General features: G+C 42.5%; 1 protein-coding gene across 1 annotated transcript in view; it reads right to left on the bottom strand.

Moving 5' to 3' along the window:
- The window catches only part of BARX2 (BARX homeobox 2), a 77,834-nt gene extending 54,620 nt beyond the window's left edge, over positions 1–23,214 (bottom strand). Inside the window, exon 1 of the mRNA XM_040483531.1 lies at positions 22,673–23,214. Within this exon, the coding sequence (XP_040339465.1) occupies positions 22,673–22,859 (187 nt within the window). The 5' untranslated portion in view covers positions 22,860–23,214. The remainder of the gene's footprint in view (positions 1–22,672) is intronic.
- Positions 23,215–23,937: the final 723 nt, after the last annotated feature.

Below are 23,937 nucleotides of genomic sequence, written 5' to 3'. Positions count from 1 at the left end.
TAGTATCTTTAATATTCCACTAATATTTTATACAACTACATTTACAACACTGTATAAAGACTGGTGATAAAAATTACGACCCTGAAGGTCACAAGTTCTTCAACCATCAAAATCATGCTCAATCATGTTTGCCATAGCATTCAGGAAAAGGAACTCATTTTAGAAATGAGTTAGAATTCCTCTGAGCCTGCCTATTTATCCTGATGGCCTCAGCTTAGAGGCTGTCTTCCCTGGGCCTTCCCTAACTGCTGCCCCATGTCCTTGTCTGGGTTAGGTGCCCCTCAGCACACTGACCTACCCCCATCATGGAATCTGCCATTTGATATTGTACTGGCGACTTCGTATTTACTCCAGTGCATCTCCCACAAGAATGCGGGCAGAAACCTGGATGCTTTGTCACCATCCTATCTCCAGTCTTGTCATAACACCTGGGGGACAAGTGCTTGATAGTTTTTTTATTAATGAACTCTAGTTGAAACAGTAAGGGCTGTTACCTTTTCTTTGTTTCAATCAGAAAGTTTAACGTGGATCTCTCCATCATATGAGTTAAATTTTATTCACTAAGGCTGTTTTTTTAATGCCAGTATAATTAATGTACAGTGTCATATCAGTTTCAGGGGTACAATACAGTGATTCAACAATTCTATACATTACTCAGTGCTCCTCATGATACGTGTGCCCTTAATCCCCATCACCTACTTCACCCACCCACCCCCGCCCCCTGCTCTCTGGCAACTACCAGTTTGTTCTCTGTATTCTAAGAGTCTTTTTGTTTGTTTGTCTCTTTTATTTGTTCATTTGTTTTGTTTCTTAAATTCCACATATGAGTGAAATAATATGGTATTTTTTGTTCTCTAGCTGACTTATTTTGCTTGGCATTATAAGCTCTAGCTCTATCCATGTTTTTGCAAACGGCAAGATTTCGTTTTTTTTATGGCTGAGTAATATTCCATTTTACACACACACACACACACACACACACACACACACACACTCCACATCTTCTTTATCCACTGATCTACTGATGGACACTTGGGCTGCTCCCATAATTTGGCTATTGTAAATAATGCTTCAATAAACATAGGGGTGCATGTATCTTTTTGAATTAGTATTTTTTTATACTCTTTGGGTAAATACCCAGTCATGGAATTACTGGATCATAGGGTACTTCTAGTTTTAATTTTTTGAGGAGCCTCCATATTGTTTTCCAGTGGCCACACCAGTCTGCGGGTGGGTGGTGGGTCAGTTTGGCATTCCCACCAACAGTGCATGAGGGGTCCTTTTCTTCCACATCCTCGCCAACACTTGCTACTTCTTGTGTTTTTGATTTAGGCATTCTGACAGGTGTGAAGTGATATCTTATTGTTAACTCACTAAAGTTTTTAATGTAGACATTGTAAGTTTTGATAAACTTGCTTAGAATCTGATTTGCATAAAATCACAGCCGTCTGTACAATTTCCTGTGCACAAAGAGAGGCACGGGAGTTCATTAATAATTTCATCTCCAAATGGGTCACACTCGGAAGTGAAGCTGTGAACATTTTAGGGCATCTTCCCAAAACTGCCAGCAATGGCCAGGTTCTTTCATGCAAAGATGTTTCATACCAGTTTTATATAGTAGGTGACTTATTCTTTCAGTTTCTTAGTGCTTTTCAACCAATCTCTGAAAATTCTAAAAGGTTTTGCAATTATTCTGATCATCAACTTTACATGACACCAAGGTGGCAAGAACTGTATGTCTATTACATGGATGTTTCAAGTAAGGAAGCAAGGAATGGATGCTGCGTGCCAACGGAGGGTAAAGCTCCCCGAGCTACACTGAAACCTTGCTGGTGATTCCACCAGGCTTTCTTCTGGGGCATCGCGGGGCTAAAGGCTCAGGGGCTCTGGTCTCATGAGGCGTAGTCATTGTCTACAACTGCAAGTTCCAATCCCATGTCCTGTAGCACACGGTGTCCTCATCAAATTCCAGCATATTCTATTACTCCAATTCCCTTTTCATGTTTAAGCCGTTGTGAGGAGTTGCTATGCACTGTTCAACAGCTGCCATTTAGCTCCCATCTCCCCCACCCCAGTAAGTTACACTTTAGTCTTGTAGATTAACTGGAAATGAACCATTATCCCTCATGGGGAAGTACAATCGATATGAACTTAGAACACCAGACACTTTCATTGAATGACAGGCCTTAAATTTAAGGATTCTCACACCAGAGCAGACAATTCCAGATAATAAAGTCTATTAGCCACGTGTGTGACAAGCTGCATATATCATAAATTCTGAGACCAAAAAAAAAAAAAAAAAAAAAAAAGTGGGTCCGGGAAGGAGCACCAACATCTGAAAACTGCAGGTGTAGGAGCATGCCGGTTCCTAGACAGGTTCCTAGTAGGGAGGAAGCAGGGAGAAGCTAAGCAGAAAAAAGACTACACTGCCTACAGTAAGTTAAGTGCTGGAAGGCGACACCAGGCAGAGACAAATCGCAGCAGGTTTAGCAAGTTTCGGTAAGGTGCAAAACCACACTGTTTTCAGTACCTACTAAGTGCCAAACTATGCTAGGTGCCAGCCGCACAAAGATGAATAAGGCATTTTGCTCGGCTGATGGAAACTCACAGGCCCACAGCAGAGACAGTCAAACAAACAGAAAATTTCAGTGCGGTATAGTAGCTGAGCCAGGTGCTGCTGGAGGGCAGGAGAAGAGGCCAGCTGGTGTGTCCCAGTGCAGGGGCATGCCACGCATCTCGCAATCACCGTTCCCTCCGACTTTCTGTAGACGCCTTCTCTGACTTTCTGATGCAAAAAAATAAGGAAACATGGAGAATATATCTATTTTTAAATATTTATTTCAGGGGTAAATTCCTTTGTCCGCATAAGATTCAGGAGACGCAGCTCAGTCAATCTCTACAGCAAAACCCGGGAGCACCGGTACATCTGATTACATCTGATTACTGATGTATCTCTTTCCCACTCAATAAGGGAGAGGCGGAGAAACACACAGCAGCTTATTCGGTCACCAACTCCATCTGCACAGTGTGCCTCCAAGTCCTCTCTTGCGCTCCTGTTCCGTTCGTAAAACGGATTTTAAGCTTTCAGAGATTGTTCTTAAGGGGAACCAAGTCAACCCCCCCCCCCCCGCCCCTCCCCTGGCAAATGCAGAGCTCACCAGCTCAGGAAGATTAGAGGAGCAAATTTCTTCCACGCTGAACCATGGCTATTTCAGGATGGGGGCAGAGGGAGAGGGCTGGACAGGGCACTGGAGGGGTGTGATGGGAGGGCCCGGTGAGATTCCAAGAACATTAAAAGCCTCACACCCAACCCTAAATGCATGGAACTCATTGCCCCCTAACCCCCCTCTAATCCAAATGACCTCATTAAGCTCTCTCTTGCAAAGCTGCCGTTTCCTTAAGAGGGAAAGCCCCAGGACAGTTTGTGGACAAGCTGATGAAGAGATGCCTGTGCCAATATTTGTTGACACTACAGCAGGATTCTTCAAGCTTAGTGCTTGTCTTCCAACACCGATGGCGGCCGCTGAGTTGCAAGACAATGGAAATATTGTCAGTGACAGAAACCAGGCTCCGGGAAGTAAATAAAATCTCTCTAAGGTCAGCACAGTTGACAGGGTGGGGAAAAGCAGTTTTAAAAATCAAGCCTTAAACTGTCATGATAGGTTTGATTAATGATTTCATTTTTTAAATGATCCTAAATAAGATGCACTGAAGCAAAAAATAGGACCGGGAAAAGCGGCTGATGACTTACAAAGGAAACTGTGGGTTCCTGTAGCTCTTTGAGAAAAGCTGCATTTAAAAGGCATGGCAGGCCCCTCTGTGGTCTTGGTTAAGTAACGTAATTACTCTGGGCTTTGGGTCTCTTTCCAGTCAAAAACAGCTGGGTGGAGTATAGATCCCTACCTGCTTTAAACCTCTGTGCCTTTGTACAACTCCATAGATTATTTCAGAAAGTTTTTAACGACTATCTTTTTAGGTTGAAAAATGTCCAAATTAAACATTTCTTTTCTAGTCTATAAGGAAACGGGTGGAGCAAAGACCATGTTACCTATATAATGCAGTATTTGCTCTCTGTTGCTCTGGATGACAAAAAGCTTACTTAATGTTTCATTTAGAGAAGAAAGTACTTCACCTTCTAGTTAAGATTACTTTGTTTTCAACCTTGTTTGTTTTATTAAAAAATAAAAATTTTAAAACCACCTGGGTGGCTCAGTCGGTTAAGTGTCCAACTTCAGCTCAGGTGATGATTGCACTGTTCGTGGGTTCGAGCCCCGCATCAAGCTCTGTGCTGACATCTCAGAGCCTGGAGCCTGCTTGGGATTCTGTGTCTCCCTCTCTCTCTCTACCCCTCCCCCGCTTGATTGCACACACTCTCTCTCTCTCTCTCTCTCTCTCTGAAAAATAAACATTTAAAAATTATTTTGAAAATATATAAAACCTCTACCAGGGATTTTTTTTTCCAATAAATGCTTCAATTCATTAGAAAATAAAACATACAAATCATTTTCAATTCTGGAAAAAAGTTAACCAAAAAAGCAATCAAAAATAAATCCATTTAATATGCAGCAGGCATCCAAATAAAAACAACACCTATTTGTTTAAAAAATACATATTACAATTTTCATTAAACTGTAAGACTATCCTTTTCATAGAAACACTATTTAAGTGAATACTCCTGATCACTGGTTTAAGAAAAGGAATTTAACAAGAATGTTCAAAACAATGATATCACTAATAAGAATTGGACACAACCCCAAAGTCCGCCAATATAATGGGTAAATGTGTATTTATACGCTGGATAGTATACAGCCAGGAAAAAACTAAACACGCTACAGCCACACAGAACATAGATGCATCTTGGGAATGCAGTGCTACATGCAAACACAAGTCACAAAAAATACACACAGCATACTTACGTTTATATGAAGTTAAAAAACGAGCAAAGTCAAGCAATCTGTAACTTAGAGATACAAACATATGGTAAAACTACAGAGAAAAGCAGGATATGAACAGAGAATGGAAATACTGGTTACCTCTAATGGAGGAGAAGAATGGGGCAGTGTTGGGGAGAGGCACAGGGTAACCTCAGAATAAATGTCCTTTCTTTAAACTGAGTGGAAGTCACACACAGGTGTTCACTATATTGTTACTCTTTATACCGTATATATACTGTATAAACAGTTTTATCTATTCACATTTAATTTTTTTAACCTTAACAATAAGGTAAGTTAAATTATACCCATCCTGGAACAGTACCTAAGGCAGTAAAGCATGATGGGTAAAATACTGAACAGCACCCACCCTTCACTCACTTGGCAAATTTGGACACTAATGGATTCCCTAGGACTTCAGCCAGGAAGGACTTCACCATTCCTTGGGGAAAAAGATATCCTAATCATTCCGGGGAGTTTTATAGTCTAGAAATAAAGAACTAGGTAAGGAAAATCAAATGAGTTATAATAAGAGAAAATCAGAAATTTTCTTAAAATACTGCTGCAGATCTACTCTGTACCCAGGCAGCACTACTTTTCAAAAAGAGAAATTTGGGGGCGGGGGGTGCACCTGGGTGGCTCAGCCAGCTGGGCGTCCAGCTTTGGCTCAGGTCATGATCTCACGGTGCGTGAGTTCGAGCCCCGTGTCGAGTTCTGTGCTGACAGCTCAGAGCCTGGAGCCTGTTTCGGATTCTGTGTCTCCCTCTCTCTCTCTGCCCCTCCCCCGCTCACACTCTGTCTCTGTCTCAAAAATAAATAGACATTTAAAAAATGTTTAATTTAAATAAATAAATAAATAAATAAAAATAAGAAATCCTTCAGGAGTCTAAGCTCCAAATTAAGCAACAGAGTTCCCTATTTGTGACAAAGTTGGGGTTTCTCCTCTACTCCTCCACCCATATATTTTGAGTAGGGCTTTTTCCCCCCACTTCCTATATTAGCAGTGTAGAAATCAGAGATTATCTCCCAATATAATTAATCTCTATACCACCTAAAATGTGATTTCCTCTCCTCTGCCATACTATCCCATCCAAGAAGAGGTCTATTTCTCTGTTTCCTCATTTTTGAGTGCAAGAAATAATAGTATTAAATAAGTGTTTGATGTTATATTTAATTTTGTGTTTACATTTATTTTGTTTATCATTGTTATTACTGTCCCTTAATCAAGTTCATCTCTACTTGGAGTTAAAAAAAAATCAGAGGTAGCGTGTACCTTCTCTTTGAGAAAAAAAAAAAAAAATCAGAGGTAGCGTGTATGCTTCTCTTTGAGGTCAAATGGTGCCTACTGACGTCGGTGATTTCTTCTTCTTAAGTTAACCTACCTTCCAGTATACACACCTCTTTCCAAGTCCATTTTAGTGGTAAGGGCAATGTCTGAAGGATTCTCAGCGCCGTGACTGGATAAATATAGTGGGTAGGAAGTTACCATGAATCAAACTTATTTCATATCTCCCACTTCCGAAAGGGCTCCATTAGCTCAAAGGCTGCCTCAGACACTAGAAGCCTCATCCTAACCCAAGTGCCTAAAACCAAATAAGAGTGCACTGAGGCACCAAGAGAATCATAGTTTGTTCTTCCTGAAAGGTCTGGTGGCCCCCGACCCTGAATAATTGAAAGTTCCGAAAGGTGTGAATTTCCAAGGCAGAATGTGTGACCACAATCGAGGGCTATGGTCATGTAAGTGCAGAACTTGTATTATTATTGCTATTATTTCCAGGGACAGACAGGAAGTTAAAGTCAAGTGAGAAGTATGTAAAAGTTTACCCAGGGGTTCCTGGCTGGCTCTATTGGAAAAGCTTTCTACTTTTTTTTTTTTTTAAGTTTATTTATTTATTTGAGAGACAGAGTAAGCGGGTGGGAGCATGTGAGTGGGGGAGGGGAAAAGAGAGAGGGAGAGAGAGGATCCCAAGCAGGCTCTGCACTGTTAGCACAGAGACCAATGAGGGGCTCAAACTCACAAACTGTGAGATCGTGACCTGCACTGAAACCAAGAGTTGGTTGCTTAACAGACTGAGCCACCCAGGTGCCCTGAGCTGTGCGACTCTTGTTCTTGGACTTGTACGTTTGAGTCCCATGTTTGGGTGTAGACGTTACTTAAAAATAAAATATTTTTAAAAAATACAGAAAATAAAGAAAATGTCACCCAAACCTCAAGCTGAAAAATGTCAGTAATTTTGGTACTCTTCAGATTTCCAAATCTTCAGATTTCCTTTGGGAAAACCCACTGAGGGTTAGGACAGCAAAGAAAAGTCCCCAGAATTCAACTGAATCCTGACTACTTTATTGTAAATATTGTTAACCCCTCTCTTGGTGCAGAAAAATCTTGCGTTATTTCTAGAAAGGGTCAGAAACTCAACCCTAGTTCCAAGAGTCTTGTCTCAATTTAAAAGCGTCCCTGCAAAATTTCCCAGTAAACTCCCACTTCCAAGGCCGTTCACACATCACAGGATGACAACAGAACCCTGGTCTGTGATGAATCAAAGGAGGTATTTTGTGGCCTGGAATAACTAAGATGACATCACATGTTGTGGATCAGTAATAACTGTGATTACACAACAGAGGAACCCTACTTCCAGTAGTCTAGTTCAAGGGTCTGCAAACTTTTCCTGTAAAGGGCCAGACAGTAAATAGTTTGGGTTTTGTGGGCCATACTGTCTCTGTTGAAACTGCTTCCCTCTGCTGTTGAAGTATGAAAGCCCACCCAACACAGTATGGAAACAAGTGGGCGTGGCTTTGCTCCAATCTAACTTTATGGACAGAGGTATTGGGACTTCAGGTAATTTCCACATGTCACAAAATAAGTCTTCTTCTTTTGATTTCTCTTCTTCCATTTACAACTGTAAAAACCATGCTGAGCTCATAGCAGTAGGAAAACAGGTGGCCAGCCAAATTTGGCTCCCCTTTGGCCTAGCGGTCTAGAGAAACACAGTAATCATGTACGTTACTACCCTGAGACTGCGTGGCTAATCTTGCATGAAGTCTGTGCATGTTCACCACACCTTTATCTTTGCAAAGCATTAAGTTAGTACTCCTTAATCTATCACTCTTCCCCAACACATGGGGGAGTAGGTCTGCTTTATCAATAGCAGAAACTGAGGCAGTGAAGGGCCCAAGAAAGGTTTTCTGACAGGATTTCCACTTTGAACTCTGCTCCCACACGGCCTCTTTATATCAAGTACGTGCAATTTCCTGCCTGGCACTTCATGCATACTGTATTATCATGTAATAATAATGATCGTTTTGTGACCCAGGATGATGAAATTCTTTAATGCATCCTTACTATATATGATAATTAGGCAACATGAGTGGCTGGGCGGGCCACTGCCTGATCAGAAGCCATCAATAGGTGTCAGTGATGAGGAACGCCTCTGGTAATAAGCACATACTCACAGGGCAATTTCCAAAATGAAATATTCCATTCTCATTTTTAAATCTGTTTTCCTGCTGGGGATAATACATGCTGAGCAGGCATCTAAGGACCCATGCTTCAGTCTTCAGTAGTATAACCCGTTTCCTGACCCTCGACTCTTCCTTTCTCCACTTGCCAACATTCCTTCTCATCCCCAACCCATTTCTGCCTATGCCCCTACTACTGTAATAGACGTATGTACACACTGCTTTTCTGAATTCATGGCTTTACCAGAAAATTCTCAACAAGCTGCCAAAAATCTCTATCTCGAACTGAGTCCTATTTCAACATTGGTTCTGAGGAATTTAGGGAACCAGTTGAGTCTTCTCTATGCCAATCACTACCTCTCCATGGTGGCCTTAATGACATATCAACTCATTCTATTTCACCTGCTTCCACTTGGCCCCCAACCCACCACTGAAACTGAACGATGTCATTAGACACTGTTTGTAGGAATCATCATGATAAATGGGTGGAGAGAGGTACCACCCTGTTCACTGGGGCTTCCTTCATACCATGGAAGGCGAGAACTCCTCATCAAGAGAATTTTTCTCACACTATGGAGGGGATTCACTGATTAAAGTATTTCATTAGCAGTTACTTACCTCCTAAGATACCAGTGGCTAGCTGAGAAACACAATTCCAGGAGAAGTCCATGTAAAACCCTTGTCCACACAATCCCATCCACACAACAGTCACCATTACCATTCAGAATGCAATCTTTAACTAGCCCCTCTACGAATTTAAAAGCTGTAGAACAGGGGCTTTATTTGGAACTCCCTGTGAATCACAGACCAATATACTAGGACAATGACTGTCTCCCAACCTACCTCTTCCCACATCACCTCAAAAAAGGTCACAACTGAATTATTTTTCTCTCTCAGTACTCTGAAATAAGAGAAGAATATTCATATTCTCTTGTACAAGACTATCCCTAACTGTACTCTTCAAAGAACAAAAGCATTTAAACTTGAGAAATTCTGCCACTTTTCTAAAACAGTTCTCGAGATACACAGCTGTATGATGAAACGTTTCCTATAGGTAATTAATCCTGAGCAACTCTTGTAAAAAATGACATAACAAAGCACAGTTTGTGACGATGTCATGTTGACCTGTTTGTGCCACTCATTTAGGAATTTACAAAATTCTGAATTTATATCATAAAACAGAAAGGTGAGGGAATCAAACATGTCTATTCATAAAGACCTGAACTTGGCTCCCAGACCACCCAGGATGCAAGAGGCCTCAAAAGGCAGTTAGTGAAATGACATAATTCACAAGAATGCCCTAGAGTGAAGTGGTTTTTTTAAGGATATTTCATTTTTCGTGAGTTTAATTCATCAAGGATAGTGATCTGTCTCTAAAGGACTGTGCTTCAGACAACCAAGACATGGTTATGATTATAAGATTATTGTTTTTAATCGAAGCTATCAATTACTGAGCACTTACGCTCCAGGAACTATGCTAAAAGCTTTATATGCATTATCTCATTTAACCTACATGACTAACCCTATTAGGCAGTTAATATTATCTTTCCATTATAGATGAAGAAATTGAGAGTCAGAGAGTTTAAATAACTTGCCTAAGGTCAAACAGTGCCATCTGACTCAAAATCCATCCACAAGGATCATTCCATTAAACCGGCTTCCTATATTTGAGTCACAGGGTACAAATTTTATCAATCTCACCTTTAAGCTGGTATCTACACTACAATGGCTCCCAAAGTTGACTTTTCACTAAAATCATTACAATCTCTTTTTGAAAACAGAGTTTCCCAGAACCTACCCCAGCCCAATTAGACATAATGTGAAAAAAATTAGTCTCTTATTCTTTTTAAAGTGATGCCAAACCAATAGCCAGATTTTTTTCCCCACTAAACTTAATAGTGAATATTTCATGAAAAAATATTCCAAGTCTTAACTCACAAGGCAGTCGACTGGCATTGAGTGGTTAAGCATACATATTCTTTCTCTCTGGGTCACAAGAATGAATGAAGGAATGAATGAATGAATAGGAATTCCACCTTCGACCCCCACAGAAAAGCTTTATTCAAAGAATCATAGCTCATGGAAACACCTTAAGGAAAGAAGCCTTGGGAATGTCATACTGAGAAGGACACTAGTATCCAGGGGCAAGGAGATGAGTTCAGAATCACACAGCCAGAAGGCAGTAGGTCCACAATCTCACTCCAAAGACCTTATGGCTTCTTAGAATTTGTCTAGAATCATTCAGAGACCCAAAGAATCGCAGGAAAGGAAAGACTGGAGGACACACACTAAATGATTGGCAATAAGTGTAAAGGAGTTCCCACGTTCAAAGTAAACTCCTTCACATTCATTGGGCCTTGCTTTATATAAAGTACAGACTTTCTATGGACTCCATGGAAAGGGACAAATGTGACTTCTAATTTACACATTTTCTTATGATTATATACAGTACGGAGCTTTGTACTGAAGGAAACAGACCTGAGTTCCAATCTCAACTCTGCCACTTACTCATGTGACCTTGTTACTATCTATTTCTTAGTGTCCCTGTGTCTCATCTTTCTCACTGGAAAAGCAGTGATCACAACTATTACAGAGAGGGTCTCCCTTTAAGGTAAATGCCTCAATGCAGGAATGTGTCTGCCACGCGGTTACCATTTATAATGATTTCTATTTCAACTTTGCAGTTACCTGACAAGTGAAACACTCTGCTTATGCAGCTAATTGTTCTAACTTCCAAGGCTCAATGTCCCAGTTTGAAAAAAAACAAAACCGGAGCTCCCACAGAATGCTCCTCTATACTGTACTCTAAACTGAGGATTGAAAACATGCTTCCAGAACACACAGCTGTCTAACGTGCTAAGAGCAATAATGAGTTGCCATGATATCCAGGGATAACACAATTAACAACGTCCTCCAAAACAATGTCCTCTGGGGCAACTTACCAATTATTTCAGTAAAATGTTCAGTCATGAGAAGAAAAGGAAGCTGGATTGGAACTGGGAGGATTCCTACCTCTCTCTCTCAGTGAAACTTGCTGAAAAGTAACCGTAAATATTCTAAATCCTTGCCTGTCTTTTCCCAAGGAGTTCCAAACAGAAGATCCAAGGTGGACCTGTTGGATTTGTTGCCAACAAATAGACTTCCACGGGTGGCAAGAACAGGTCCTTCTGCATTTTATCCTACTTAGAGCATCCTGCGGCAGCTCTCTGGAACTTTTTCTTGATAATGTTTTCTCCATTCACTGCCTCCAGCCCAGCTGGTCCATTTTACGAGGAGTAAGATTTCACTGAAAAGATCCAGAAGGTTGACTAAGACACGGTGAAAATTTCAGCCCGTCTGATCTACTCTGACCACTGCAAGTGCCTACATAGGTTAAGATAAATTGCAGAACTTGTTCCTGCAACTCGTGGAAGTCTGTTCATGGACAACAAATCTGACAGATCCACCGTCCCTTCAGTCATGTCCAATTTGGCCATAATCCTCTAGATGTGGTCATTAATTCCTGCTGCTGACCGTGGCTGCACTGCTGAGCACCAAAGAAAGCCCTGTGGCACTGTCTACAGATCGTCCGGGTGGGATGTGGGCCCTACAGTACTTAGATTTCTTTGCTTCTCTGTATGTACAGTTGACTCTTGGACAAGAAAGAGTTTGCAGTGTGCCTGAAAATCACCATCTAACTTCTGATTCTCCTCAAAACTTAATTACTAATAGCCTTACCCACAACCTAAGCAGTTAACACATATCTTACATGTTATGTGTATTATGTACTGTATTCCTACAATCAAGGAAGCTGGGGGAAGGAAAATGTTATTAAGAAGATCATAAGAAAAAATACATCCACAGGGCTGTACTGTATTTATATATAAAAAAAAATCCATGTGCAAGCGGACCTGTGCAGTTCAAACCCGTGTTGTTCAAGAGTCAGCTGTACTGAGGCAGAGAGGGGTGGTCTAAGAAGGGGAAACGCGTTGGCCAGCTCCTGTTTGGGCCGCACTGAAGAATATTTTCCCTTTGAGGGATGCAGAGAGATAAAGCCCCCAAAGGCCACATTTTTGTCAAATATCTTAACAGCAGTATTTCTAAATTGGAACTATTTTGCAGAGAAAAGAAAAAAGGTCTTGGATGTTAAGACAGGCTGAGCAAAGCACCTGCCACCACAGTTGTCACTGTAGAGTAATATGGTCTAGGTTAACTTCTCCAAACCACAGGACGGCCATTTATTATTCCTAACACACAGCTATCTATGTGATTTCCATGGTAACAGTTCTCATCCCTTCTTAACAAGCCTTGATACCACATATCAAAGTTTTAAAATCAAATCATGGGTCCAGGGTGCTTGGGTGGTTCAGTTGGCTGGGCGTCCAGCTCTTGATTTCGGCTCAGGTCATGATCTCATGGTGCATGGGTTCGAGCCTCACATTGGGCTCTGTGCTGACAGTGCAGGGTCTGCTTAGGATTCTCTGTCTCCCCTCTTTATCTGCCCCTCCCCATGCTCACTTGCTCTCTCTCTCTCTCTGTCCAAATAAATAAATAAACTTTAAAAAATAAAAATAAAAAATAAAATCACAGCTCCAAAATATAAGGAGCACTCGGTCATTTCATATGGCAATACCAACATCATTCTTCCCTCTAATAAGCTACATTTTAATTTAGATTCTTTGGTATTCACAGCTATCTCCAGACAATTTTTTTTTTTCACCATTTATTTATTTTTGGGACAGAGAGAGACAGAGCATGAACGGGGGAGGGGCAGAGAGAGAGGGAGACACAGAATCGGAAACAGGCTCCAGGCTCTGAGCCATCAGCCCAGAGCCCGACGTGGGGCTCGAACTCACGGACCGCAAGATCGTGACCTGGCTGAAGTCGGACGCTTAACCGACTGCGCCACCCAGGCGCCCCCAGACAATTTTTTTAAAGTTAAATTGTCACTAGCAATGGACAAACCTTGCTCAAAAGCCAAGGGTGGTATATCATATCAGCAAATACATACAAATGCAAGATGCAAAAAAAAAAAAAAAAAAAGTTATTGTGATTTTAAACATCACTAAGAAGAGAAAAAAAAAACCTAATGACTCTTGCTTGCATGATTATGGATGTATATTTAAAACAAACACTTCTTGGAGCAATCACCTCCTAGTCCGAGTGCCCAGCTCAGAGAGCGCTTACTCATATGCCAAAGTATTACTTGGGGAAACGGCAGCTATCCTGGTGATAATAGTGCCCCCATCCAGCCAGGGGAGGTTAAGTGAGATCCAAAAGCCAATTACAGAAGCTACAGTGGTTGTTTTAGTGAGAGTTGTACACATGTATCTAATTATAAAGTGTTTTTATTTCCCCACTGTGAGATTGCGTACAACAAGGTCTGCATTTAAAAGCTTCCCCTGTTTCAGGGCAGAAAAGCTATTAAGAAAGCCATCAAAAGGTCCACAAGATTAAGAGTTTCATGGACATCTAGGGTCTCCCATACTATCATTTTTCAATGTTTATATTACGAAAAATTTCAAACACACAGAAAAGAATAATGTAATGAACACCTGTATACCCACAACCAAGCTTTGTTAAATCTCGATGTTTGGCCATATTTTACATTAGGCCTTTTCTTTTCCTTAATAAACTATGACATAGGACAATAAAAACCTGTGGGTCGCCTTCCTAATCCCATACCTTTGCCTCCCTCAACAATATGTATCAGTCTGCATGTTTTCAAGCAGCATATAAATGGTATCAGGCTGTAGGCATCAATCTACAATTTGTTTTTTTTCTCAACACTGTATTTCTAAAACTTATCCATATTCATACAAATAGATCTGGTCCATTCATTTTCGTTGTATAGAATTTCACTGCTTAAAGGGAGCACATGTACTTTTATCCTTTTTCCTTCTGAAGGGCAGTTTGCTTTAGATTTGTCACTATCACAAACAACACAAAAATGACCAGTCTTAAACAGGTGTCCCTCTGCACACATACAAGGCATCAGCCCAGAGGGGGAGCGGGGGCTGGAAGGTACATGTGTATCTGTAGCTTTACGGGTATTGCTACACTGCTCTCCGAAGGAATCGTACCGAAAAAACATTCCCACCACCACCAGTGTATGAGAATGTCTATCGCTGTCATCGATCAATAGAGTCAGATTCTTTGATTTCCACCTATCTGATGGGTGTGAAATGGTATCTCATTTTAATGTGTGTTCTCCTGATTAACAGTGAGGCAGAACATCCTTTCAAATCTTTACCATCTGGATACTCATTTCTATGAACGGCGAATTTTTCTACCTGCCCTTTTTCTCATTGCTTTGTAAGAGATCTTTCTGTGTCCTGTGACTTTGGGAAAATTACTTCTCGGCTTTCCATTGGTAAAGTGGCAATAGTAACACCTACCTCTTAGAGATGATCTGAAACTGATCATAGAGCACTCAGTCCCATGCTTATTACACGTTAGGCACTCAAAAAAACCAGTCACTCTTTCTATGACTGTTATGAATGTGAATAAGAAGGTTCAGTGCATTTCTAACATATCTCAAGTTTATAGCTGCCTTTGGGATAAATAAAGCAGGATTCAGGAAGAGAAGCCTGGGCAACTCTCTGTGCCCAAGCTATTTCCCCACCACAGAAGAGATAAAACAAGGACTCTGTTCTTTGTAAGTTACCATGAGTTAAATGTACAAAGTCGCTTCCTATAAATATTGCTTAAATTAAACATCTACCTTGAACTTCCTTCAGTCTACAAGAGGCTGTGCTCCGGTCTGTGAAATGACCATAATCCTGAATTTCAACAAAGGTTATGTTACAGAATGAAAAGAACTCTGAGGAGAGGGAAGTGGGTGGTGGAGGCTGGCAGGTTCATCAGTATCAGGAACTCGCCAGGTATTCCTGGGGTGGAAATACAGCCACGACTTCATGAGACTGCACCAAGCCCAAGACCATTCCATTTTCCCACACTTCATAAGCGATCCTTGAATAAGAAAAGCCAAAGGACCATCATCATATCACTGATCGCACCTAAGGGTTTTTGTTGTGTTTTTTTTTTTTAAATAGTGACACTGACATCGCCGAGGTGGCAGGCAATCCTTTTCAATGCACATTGTGAAAATGTTTATCTATCCCCAATATCGAGAGGAACATGCTGCTAAGGACGTGTTGGTAAGCTAGAAGGATGCAGTAAAAAGGAATCACGTAAGCCTGTCTGCTTGAACTCTTAATGTATTTAGTTTCATGGTGAGATCCTCCCAGATTGGCTTCTATTCAGTCGTATCTTTCCTTGGAGAAAGGCCATGTTCATCTTTATGGACTCTGCCAGTGGAGTCAGAAAGCATATATAGCTGTTCTCCAGGCCTATCAAGTAGTCCTGACATCAGCTTCAGCTGGTGACTGGCAGGGTCCCTTTTCAGATGTACTTGCACATCATCTAACGTTCAGAATTATCTCCCTCCGTATTCAGTTTCAACTGGCACTAAAGAAACCAGAGACTTTCTTTTGCGACTAAAGTGAGGCCCTCTACCCCCCCCCCCGCCCCCACCCCCCCGCATCTCCTCCAGGGCAGTCATGTGTAAGAGTCAACTCTAGCCCAAACATAATTAGACCATCTTCTGATACCTATCTAGGAGCACTGCTTTCTTCCTTAAACGTATGCCAAGTTTCCACTTTCGAGAAGTTAAATTGCCATATAAAAATGCCCTGGTGATGATGAGTAATTAGACACTGTAATGGAAAATTAACTGTGTTTTTATTTAGAGCATTCATTTTCACAAGACTTTTTTTTTCTAACTGCTATTAAGCTGCAATAAATTAAATCCTGAGAGTTTGCAAAGGTTTTCTGGTTAAAAACAAACAAACAAACAAACAAACAAAAACTCATTCTGGAACCGTTTTGTTAATATCACCAAGTTTATACAAGGTTCTGAATTGAACCCCATTATTAATAATTCTGATGTCAATTTTAATCCCGTCAACTGTGCTGTAGAGGAAGAAATAACCACTCCAATCTCACAGGCAGCTAACGCAGAGACAGGCACCAGAGAGGCAGCCGAGAAGGGCTTGTCACATGCGTCAAGGGCCTTCACCCGAATAGCCACAATCCCTCTCTTTTTCCCACTTTGTCATGCTGCTTCCGAGGGAAGTGGGCCACTTACAGGCGTGGTTCCTGACAGTTCGGAACACCCGTAGGCTCTGGGCAGCCCTCGGTGAAGAGGCTGATCCAGCTGTGAACGTGGGGTTCATCTCTGGTGTCACACTGAAAAGCACCAGCTCCATGAGCCGTGGTGTAAACCAGCATTCCCCAAAGAACGATGTCAAAGGAGGTTTAAATCTGTACATCTCAACCCAATCCCTACAGCCCCTCTGTTCCAATCCTCTGGTCCCACATTCCACTGAAAAGTTCATCAGCGGGTTCGGCCACAGGCCCTGGGTTAACTTCAATTTGGAGCTGGATTCACGCAGCCCGCGTGCTGGCGGGGCAGGTTCTGGGACACCCACCAAAGTTCACAGGATTAGTACAGATGAGGGAGACTCAGATCGCATGGCCTACCTAAGCTTTTCATCTCTGTTCCTCCCAGACTGCAAAACAACATGCAAATGACACCTAAAAATGCTTTTGGCTTAACATTTTTTCAGTCTCCCCTCAGTGAATGCTGAATGCTGGGTAGGGCCCAGACTCCGGGTGGCTCGTTTTAAGGGGTCCGGCACGTATGGAAGCAAAATCAACTTTAGCCATTTACTATCCATGCACCGACAGGTATCTCAGAAGCCCCATGAGTTCTGCTGGGGGGTGGGGGGGAGGTCATGCTGAAGGACAGGGGCTTCGTGCAACGCTGAATGGAGAAGCGTCAGGAGTTCTAGGGAAACCCGCTCTTTTACTTTTTCCCTACTCCTTCCCTTTTCTTTTTTTTTTTTTTTTCATTTTAATCTCTCCTTACAATTTAAACAAGCTTTTATAATCCTTACTGCTTTCCTATAGATTCTTGGGATAGATACATTCAAGCTAACAATCTTTTCACTTAGATTCCCTAGGTAGGTTAAATAAAACTAGCAACTTTATGCAGTCCACGCTTGTACCCAATGCAGTTTTAATCGAGAGAGGTACAACCAACAAGAACTTGAGCAGACTGGCTTCATTAAGGAGTTACCGTCTACACCATTTCATTTTGGTTGTATTTCACGGGATTAATATGATAGTTCGGTTGGTGATAACACCCTTTAGGTGGAGTTCAAAGACAAAATTCTACATGGTAAGCAAAAATATTAAATTGTCATAATGTTCCCCTATCCCAATTCCAAACTGCCCATCATATGTTCTAGAGAAGAACAAAGAAGGGCTCAGTAGTGGGTCTACAGGTAGTTTAGAGGAATGTTTAAAGTATCCCAACTGTGAGTCAAGGTTTACAATAAACTTAAACACAAGGACTCAATAACAGTGCCATCACCAAGCAAGTATAAATAGCTGTAGAATGAAATTATTAAATTAAATGATACAAAAGACTGTAGACATTTGGAGAGGCATTTTAACATGTGAACTATACATTCTCCCATGGGTTATTAGGAAAATCAGAACCGGAGAAGAAGCTGCTAATAAACTCTATTCACTAGTTCAAACTGACTCCGAAGGGTCCCCTGAGCCTCCCTGTTTAACAAAGGAGTTACAAAATTTAAGGAGTAAATGAGACAACAGCTGAGGATCCCAGAAGAGCGCAGCTCCAAATATATTCTGACCCTGGATGAGTCCTATATCCTGTGCACCCCTCATTTTATTTACCCTTAGAATGGGAACAGGAGAAGCAGTTATAAGTAATTGCTAATAAAAGCCTATTTGCCTCTGGCAGAAATGCAAATGCTTGGTGATAATGATCATTCTCCCAAACCCCAGTTTACATTTTTCCATTAACATTTCAGTCCTCAATGCTCAGGTTCCCAAGATCCTGTGGGTTTTGGTCTTAGACTAACAGACCAAGCTGAGATTTGGGGAATCACGGGAGCCAACTCCACAAAGCAATAGCTGGCTGTCCAACTCCCAAAGAAGTCATTACACATGTCCCCACCTCATTTCATTTTTCACTGGGATGACACCCAATCTTTGTGATCAAAATGAACCCAAGGACACCACCCGAAAGAACTTGTTTCTCTTGGACCCACCAAAGGATAAAATGTTCTCAATGCCATCTCTTAAGATAAACACCCTTCCCCAAATGCCCCTTTTAATTGGCTGGTTGACTGTCCCTTGGGTGTGAGTACACGGATTTATCCCGGGTGTGTAACCAAATTGGAAAAGTCTTCTCGATTTCTGAGTCCCCTAACGAGAAGGGCAGCAGTGCCCAGTGTGGACTGAAAGTGTCTAAGCACTGATGTGACCCCAGCACTTCACAAAAAAAAACTATATTCTAACTGGGGAGATTAGATTCTAACTGTGACCTCTGCGATCCCTTCCAGCTCTGTAACCGCAACAGTCAGCTCGACACGACTGGCCGCCGAAGGTCACCGGGAAATCCAACAGAACCATTCCACCAGAGAAGGAGAAAGGAATTAGCCTATAGGTTTTGGTGGATTATTTTAAAAAGCCCTGTGCTGGTCACAGGCTGAAAATGTCCCAAATATCTACAATTCACCTTTCCCCCAAAATGTGCATGTGCAAGTCTAGGGCAATTCTAGGTTATAAGTATAAGTAATTATAATAAAACTCTAATTAGCACAGTAGGTTGGTTTCTCGGCATCCCCATGAAAACCCGTAGGATAAATTGTATCCTTGTTTTTGTGAAGCAGGCTATTCATCGTTTCCAAACAATCCTCAAATTTAGAAACCGCCTGTTTCTAAAGGTCAAACTGAAAGAGAGAGCCTTCAAAAACGACTCTGCCAGTATCTCTGCAATGGATTCCAGCCTGAGGAACCAGATTTCTCCAAGCTACTCTTCCCCCCAAGAAACGTTAATCACAACCAAAAAGGTGAAATAATGTACTCAAGAGTTAATAGTATTTATGACATCCTCAACTGCACCTCAGTTTTGGTTTTTAATCTGTCAATGTTCTAACACGTATGAGAGAATGTTAACGGGTTTCTAAACGGCAGTATATTCCCATTCTAATTGGGGATTGCTGTTACCAGATTTAAACAAAACAAAACAAAACAAACAAAACACGTTACACACTAAATAAATTCCAAACATATTTTACCCCTCATAGATGGTCTGAATAACAAACTTTTTTTTTTTTTTTTTCAAATGGAGGCTCTTTGGGCTTAGTTGTTTTTTTCTTTTTTTTTAATTTTATTTTAAATTTAATGACAAATGTTCCTTTAGCTTGGCCTCAAAGGATAGGATTCCAGTCCTCCCTGCCTATTTTGTGATGTAGAACATCTCTTGGGAAACTTCAGTAAATTTAGAGACAGCCTCCTAAGCCTAAAATTACTGCATTTGTAATAAGAAAGGGCCTGTTAAAACAAACAACAATTTTTTTGGAGGTGAGTATTCCATCAAGGTTAGAGTGTCTAATAATAAATGACTGTCAGGTGATGATCTGCCTGATGAAAAATGTTTCCATTTCTCAGTTTACTTGAATACATGTTCCTCTGCCTGAGGAGATTCAGTACCATAAATTGGTATCTGGATTACTAAATCTAAACAACAAGGACTACTTAACTATGTACAGGCTTTTTAAATGCTGTGGCTTTTGTTCCACCCCAATTTTATATACTTATTGTGCAGGGTGGTAACTTTTTTTATTCTTACTTCATTATTTTACCAGGCAAGGTTCACTTCTGGTAGTTATTTAAATCTTAAGAACAGCAAACCAAACGATGAGAAAGTTCAGTAATTTTAATTCCAATTTGTGCCTTTCACTTGATTTGAACTTTTTATACATCAGTTCTATGAAAAGTACTAAATAATTATCTTTATCCAGCAAATGTATATTTACATATATAGTTGTATGATGAATGCCAGCAACTTATTGCCAGTTTTTTAATTAATAAAAAAAGATTAAGTTTATCCAGTCTAAGATTTTTGATCTTGAACATAACTGTTAAAAACAACAAAAATGCTTTGAAAGTGTGGTATTTGCAAAACCCTTGAGAAGTCACTAATGGGATTCCCATGATCTAATACACGTAAGGCTTTAACTGTAATTGTAAACCCACTAAAGGCTTATGATCCGAAAGTATGGACTATTGTAGCCAGTTTTTATGGGCTTAATTCCACTGGCAAATCCCAGTTTCTATATTTTAAATCTCAACGAGAGCAAAATCATGACCTTTTCAAAAGAACAATCTAAAGAAAGTAAACACTGAAATGACAGGGCAAGAAAACCATTACCAACAACCACCCTTTCATACGAACCATCAATGAACTTCAAAAGCACAAGGCTAAGCAAAACTTTCAGCTCGTGATATATGTACAATTCACCCTTAACAGTCTCAAAACTACATATGAATCAACTTACTTCCTTCCGACTGATTTCCCATACAAGGTTTAGTGAAATACAGAACTTACTCAGCCCGTATTAATGACTGGACCTCTGTTTTCTGAGCAATTTATTCTTTTTTTTTTTTTTTTTTTTTTTTAGCATGTTATTGCTATGATCCAATTCTGTGACTGCTTAAAGCCAGGAAAACTGCCTTCAGGACAATACACAGCAGAAAGTCGCTAAAAATTGTGCCAGGCCTGCGTCACACCTAGGTGTTCAGATTTGTTCTGTTTTGTCCTAGGGTCCTGCAGGAGGGCAATGTCTTAGCAGGGTGCATTGAAATTTGTGATTAAATCTTATTTTTCCTCAAAGGTGTCTGAGTTATTATAGCACATGACAATTTATGCTCATTACAAGATTCAGCCTACCTCCCCTACCCAATATATATGTAGTCTATTCATTCGAGGGTTTGCACATGGCAGACACATAAATGTAAAAATATACACATCAAGGATATCTACCTCGTTCCTAAAGTGTCTTAGTTGTTTCTTGTCTCATATACTTCTTGGTTCTTAAAATTCGGGATTGCAAGTCTTGTGATGGCCTATCAGGCCTAATCCCACCTTACAGATAAAATTTATTTTACAAAGGTATAACTGAATATAGTATTCATCTTAGAACCAAATACATGTAGGAATAACTTGGTTTTGAAATAACTTTGCTGTATGTATTTGGGACAATCCAAGAAACCAAGGATTCCAAGAACTATGTACTAGAAGCTTCAGGCCTGAAAGTTAAAAAAAAAAAAAAAAAAAAAAAAAAGTCTTTTAAAAACACTGCCAGCAATAATAATAATAATAATTAAATAAAAACACTGCTAGCTCTTTGCTTTACTTTTTCAATATAACTAAATTATCTCATGGCACCCATGCCACAAACATAAACTCAAAGTTCCTTTTCGTTGGGAAATACTAAATGTTTACCTTCAGTTGAAACCACAGCTGATAACTTATTTTTTTTATAAAAGTTGCTTCAACTTTTTTTTTTTTCTATGCCTGCTTTTCGATAGCCTAAATCCTTCGAATGCCAGGGTGCACTTTGAAACTTGGAGCTTCTCTTAATGCACTCAAAGCTTTAAAAATGCCTTTGGACTTACTTTCCACACAAACCTACGACTTTTTCAATGTATTTATTAAATGTTATCTTTCCTATTGGCCTGAGTTAGGTCTTGTGGATAGAGGAAACCAGACGTGAAGAATGTTTTTATTGTTATGCCTGTTGTTTTCTTAGTCACTTAAAACAAAAAGAGGTGACCTCCTCAGCTTGCATGCACCACAACGCGACGTCTTCCAGAACTACCGCCACAGAGGGAGATCCTTTTAAGTGAAGTTCAAGGATTTCTGGATCTTGTGGAGAACCTCAGGATACTGATTAACTTGTAAAACTCCCAGGGGAGACAAGAGGAGCTTGGACAAGTTAACTCGAGGGGAGCCGCAACACCACGTCCTGAAACAACGATTCAGGCGTTGAACCGGGTCAAGTGTTTGAACTTTCCGGCCGAAAACCAGAGCGGCGCTGGGAAGGGGGTAGCTCTACTCCCGCGAGCAGGATCGCCCGCGCTGCAGTAGCGGCCGCTCCTAGGGGGCCGCTACCTCCACTCCACTTCCAAGCTCGCGATCGACACCTTGCCCGGCCCTTCCCAGGTCGCGGACGCCTGTGCGATGCCCGCCGCTGCCTAGTTTAGCCCCCCACCCCGGGCCGGCGCACAACACAAGAATCCCCGCGACCCTTCCTTTCGCCCTCCCGCGGGAGGTCGAAGGCGGGAAAGCTCCAGACAACTGCGCGAAAGCTACCGCACCCCACTAACCACCACCACCCCCGCTCTGCGGCGGCGCGTCTTACCGGTACAGGAATGCAGGGGCTTGGGTCGCACGACCAGCGACGGGCACACGGAGTAGAGGGAAAGTTTCTCAAAGTAGTCGCAGGTCTCCTTGGAAAGGATCTCGTCGATCATGAAAGTCTTGTAGCGCCGCCTGGCTGCTTTGAGTTGGCCGGGCGAGCTCAGCCTCAGCTCCGCGTGGCAGTGCATGGTGAGCCGGAGAGAGCGCCGGCCGGCCGGGGCCGCGGGGGCTGGCGCGCCGGCGGGGACCTCAGCCCGGCTCCTCGGCCGCCGGGAGGCGGCGGGCTCGGGAGGCGCGCGGAGGGGAGCGGGCACCGGGCGCGCCGGCCGCGCGTCTAGATCAGCATCTTCGCCGAGCCTTTTTGGGACAGCGCAGCTGTCAATCAGCGCGCGCTTCCTGCGGGGCCTGGTGCGGAGCCGCGCCGAGGGCCGGCCGCCGAGGGGCGTCGGCGCCCACCCCACCCAGTCCGCCCGTGCGAGCCGGCCGCGGACCTGCACGCCTCGAGCCCGCCTCTCTCGCTCGCCTCCTCCCTCCTCGCGGCGTCTCGCGCTCCTCTGCCAGCCTCTCTATTTTAAGACACTCGCTTTGGCTCTCCACCCCGCCCCCCTCCTGGGACGAGCTCCAGGTGTGTGTGCCGAGGGTGCGCGCGCGGGTGTGCGCGCCGTGCGGGGAGCGCGCTCCGCCCCCGCCCGCGGGCCGGGCCTCGGCCGCTCCTCCGGGACCCGACCCCGCGCGCCTCCTTGGAGGTCCGGTACTCTCCACCGGCCACCCGGGTCGGGGGACGGGCAGGCGCGCCTAGTTCTCCCGCTAGGAAGAAGTCGAGTCCTTGCTGAGGCTCCCGAGGCTGCGGGCCCCAGGGCCGGCGCCCCAACGACCCTTGGGTCCTTCTACCCCGTTTCCCAAGGACCCTCGGCGCTCCCTCGAGTTCCCTCCACGCGCTTGCCCCCAGCGGAGCCGCAAACCTGACCGTCCCCCACGAGATCCCAAACCGTAAATGACCCTTGCCCTGACCGTTATCCCAATAATGAATTGTAAAAATAAAAAGTAATCCCCCAAAGGCGTGCGTTCTTTTTTTTTTTTTTTTTTTTTTTTAAGTTTTAGCAAAAGGTTTTAAACCGTTTTCGCCGCCGGAAGAGCCAGCGCAGCACGATCTCGCGGTGCCTGCGGGCCCTCGTGCCGTCAGCCCCACTCGCCGCGGCTCATCGCCGGCCGCTCCCAGCCGCGCGGCTTCGGTTCCCTGTTCCCTCGAGACGCTGAGCGTTCGGA

The sequence above is a fragment of the Herpailurus yagouaroundi genome, unplaced genomic scaffold (assembly GCF_014898765.1).
Source record: "Herpailurus yagouaroundi ecotype Mexico unplaced genomic scaffold, PumYag 161, whole genome shotgun sequence".
In the NCBI taxonomy this organism is placed as follows: Eukaryota; Metazoa; Chordata; class Mammalia; order Carnivora; family Felidae; genus Herpailurus; species Herpailurus yagouaroundi.
Note: the sequence above shows the minus strand (reverse complement) of the source record. Positions and strands in the feature narration are given on the sequence as shown.